The sequence below is a fragment of the Pseudorasbora parva genome, chromosome 3 (genome assembly GCF_024679245.1).
Source record: "Pseudorasbora parva isolate DD20220531a chromosome 3, ASM2467924v1, whole genome shotgun sequence".
NCBI lineage: Eukaryota > Metazoa > Chordata > Actinopteri > Cypriniformes > Gobionidae > Pseudorasbora > Pseudorasbora parva.
In genome coordinates, this window is record NC_090174.1 from 28,778,597 (window position 1) to 28,781,591 (window position 2,995).

Genomic DNA, 2,995 nt, shown 5'->3' on the forward strand with positions numbered 1-2,995 from the left:
CAAATACTTTCTTTTTCAGTGCAATTGAAATAAAACCATAATATTCCAGTCAATTGTATTATTATTATTATTGTCATCATTATATTATCATATTCAAATTCATTGAGTTCCTAAAAAACTATGTGAACAGAATGTGGACTGTGACACTATTAAAACTAAAAAAAAAGATGCAAATAGAGATATAAGTGCTTTATTATGTTTTTACCTATGTCATGTGACCATTAGCCAATATCAGAGAATCACTAACATTGGAAAGTGTTATTGAAATATTAACTTAAAATCTTACTTCCTAGATTATTGTATTGGAACATTTTGACTGGACAAATGATTTATTTATTTTCCTGCAGAGCCATTGAAGATCGGAGGTCAGAACCCATTCGACAACTCCTTTGGAAAAGATCTGTTTTCCACGTCTGTACCCGTAACTGTACGTATATGTACATCCTTATGAAACAAAATGATCTCACAACAAATTATTTGGTTTATTCCCGAGAACCTCAAGCATATTTACATATCTTTACAGAGTGCTCCTTCTATAAAGGCAGAGGGCTTAGATCCTTTCAGAGACCCATTTGGAAACCCGTTTGCATGATAGCCGGCCACCTTGATGACTCCGTATGGATCAAAGAAAAATCATTGAACAAAGAAATTATGCAAAAAAACAATTCCATCCCAGATGCTTCTTACAGCTTTATAAGGTTTTGTTTGAGCTCATGACCACAGCTGTTTTTTTTACAGAGCACCATTTTATTTAGCTTTCCCACTAAAGTGCATCCTGTTCAAGAGCTGGTCTCTTAGCTCTGATGTCACAGCCAATGTCTGACAGCCAAATGAAGTGTGTGCAATCCTCCTCCTTTCATAAACCAGAATTGGATCTGCATGGTGGTCGTGGGCAGGCTGAAAATAAACTGTCATGCTGGTATCCTGTTGATACCACTGAATTTCAGTGCAGTTCGTCTCTAAACAACATGGTGAGAATGGTTCTGTTTTGTGTACTAAAAGCACTCAAAAGCAAATTTGTCTTTTTTCCACCAGTAGACTAGGCATTGATGTATTGTTTGATCACACTGCAGTATTATTTTGACTTTATATGTTTACTTTTACACAAACGCTTTATAGGGCATGATTGGTCACTAATTTTGACAGATGTTTTTATGTTTTCATATAAACTGAATAAGATTCCAGATTGTCTTTTTTTTTCTCCTTTTTTTGTGACAAAAATATAATCCTGGATTATATATAACGTCCAAACAAAAACCAACGTGATGGACAGCAGAGAGACAATGTATATATCTCTAGGGGTATGCTTTAATATGATAACTGTGCAATCAACATCTGATGATCTGCTCTGTACTAATCACATGCTACATACTGTACTGACCTGTTCATTATATATGACTCTAATCAACCTGTATTTAAACTGAATCCCTTGCGAGACATTATTTTTTTTTTATGATCTATATCCAGTGCTGTTATTTGTAAGGTTGTGAGCTTGCTACTTTCACTTATATACAGTATGTACTGTTATCAGGTTAAAAGTTCTCTGTTTTTGCTTTGATTTGACATTGCATTGAATGAGTATTCTTTAATTGTGACCACTGGCATGTTGTCAATGGTGCTGCAACTATAAACACCTTCAAAAATAATATCTGTCCATAGTGTTGGAGGATGTTACCTGTATGAATTTTAGACGATACTTATTAAGCACATTGTTTTGCGTGAAACATGATCATCCAGAATGTTTCAGGTAATACGTAATATAAGTATATTGATGTGTCTGTCTGATCGATGACATTTTACTACACTGCTAGTATTTTTAATGTTTTCCTTTTTGATAGATGAGGATATAATCGGTTTCCACCAGACAAATTAAGTGGGCAAAGGCAAACATACAATATTGTGAGGCTTAACAGTGTAATGGATATGCATTCATCTCAGTGAATTAATGATTTTTAAGAAAAAAAGGAATGCGTGTACTATACTGGATGTTGAAGCCTTGTCAGAATGAACTATGTGAATTGTATCTGTGTGTACATATATAAATATCTGCTCTGTTATGCACTATGCCATTTCTACCTTGGATGTTATAGAACTAAGGTGTTTAAAAAAAATTGTCTCGCTGCAATAAACTGGAATTTTAGTTAGTAGGAATAGATTCAGAATTGTCCTATTTATCTTTTGCAAAGTTTGTATTCAAGTCTGGAAGACCAGTTAGGTTTACTTCACATTAAAGTGATGATTGACTGATTTGAGTCTCACGTGTCTCATATATTTCATATATTAAAAATGTACTACTGTAGTGGCAAAATGGGAATCTACTGGTTTATATATGCTCTAAATGGGATCAGCAGACGGTTTTATAAATGTTAACAGGAAGTATGTCCACTAAGGTCAGGAAATACTTAAGAAACACAGGCAGTAATTAACATTTAATAGTATATACTAGCACTACCACGATTAACAAGCACAACATATGTATACTGGTCAAAAGTTTGGAAACTAATGATTTTAAAAAGTAGTCTCTTATAAGGCTGCATTTATTTAATTAAAAATATAGTAAAAACAGCAATACTGTGAAATATTATTACAATGTATCATATAAATATATTACATTTTAAAGTATATTAGAAACCAGTATTTTTATTTTTTGATGAAATATGCAGCCTTGGTGAGATTAGACTACTTTCAAAAACATTTAAAAAGCTTAATGCTTCCAAACTTTTGACCTGTATCAGCTCATTTGAATTTTATTAATAGTTTGTATAATGTGCACATACTATAAACTGAGGTTGAGTGTGCTATTCCATACATTAAGACAATGCTGATATGATTATTTATTGAATAAAATAATGTTAAGAACATAATAACAGTAAGGAATAAACACTGTAACATGCTTTAGATGTTACGACATTTTTGTAATTGCTTACGTTTTATTTCATAGCATTGTATCTGCTCAATGACGTGCCTACAGTCGAGTGTTGCTCCATGTGTGTAC

The 2,995-nt window shown here is 32.8% G+C and overlaps 1 protein-coding gene across 2 annotated transcripts in view; it reads left to right on the forward strand.

Moving 5' to 3' along the window:
• The window catches only part of si:ch211-204c21.1 (disabled homolog 2), a 41,302-nt gene extending 39,054 nt beyond the window's left edge, over positions 1-2,248 (forward strand). For both annotated transcript variants that reach the window (XM_067438288.1, XM_067438287.1), the window contains exons 13-14: positions 348-427; positions 524-2,248. In XM_067438288.1, the coding sequence (XP_067294389.1) occupies positions 348-427; positions 524-592 (149 nt within the window). In that variant the 3' untranslated portion in view covers positions 593-2,248. The remainder of the gene's footprint in view (positions 1-347; positions 428-523) is intronic.
• Positions 2,249-2,995: the final 747 nt, after the last annotated feature.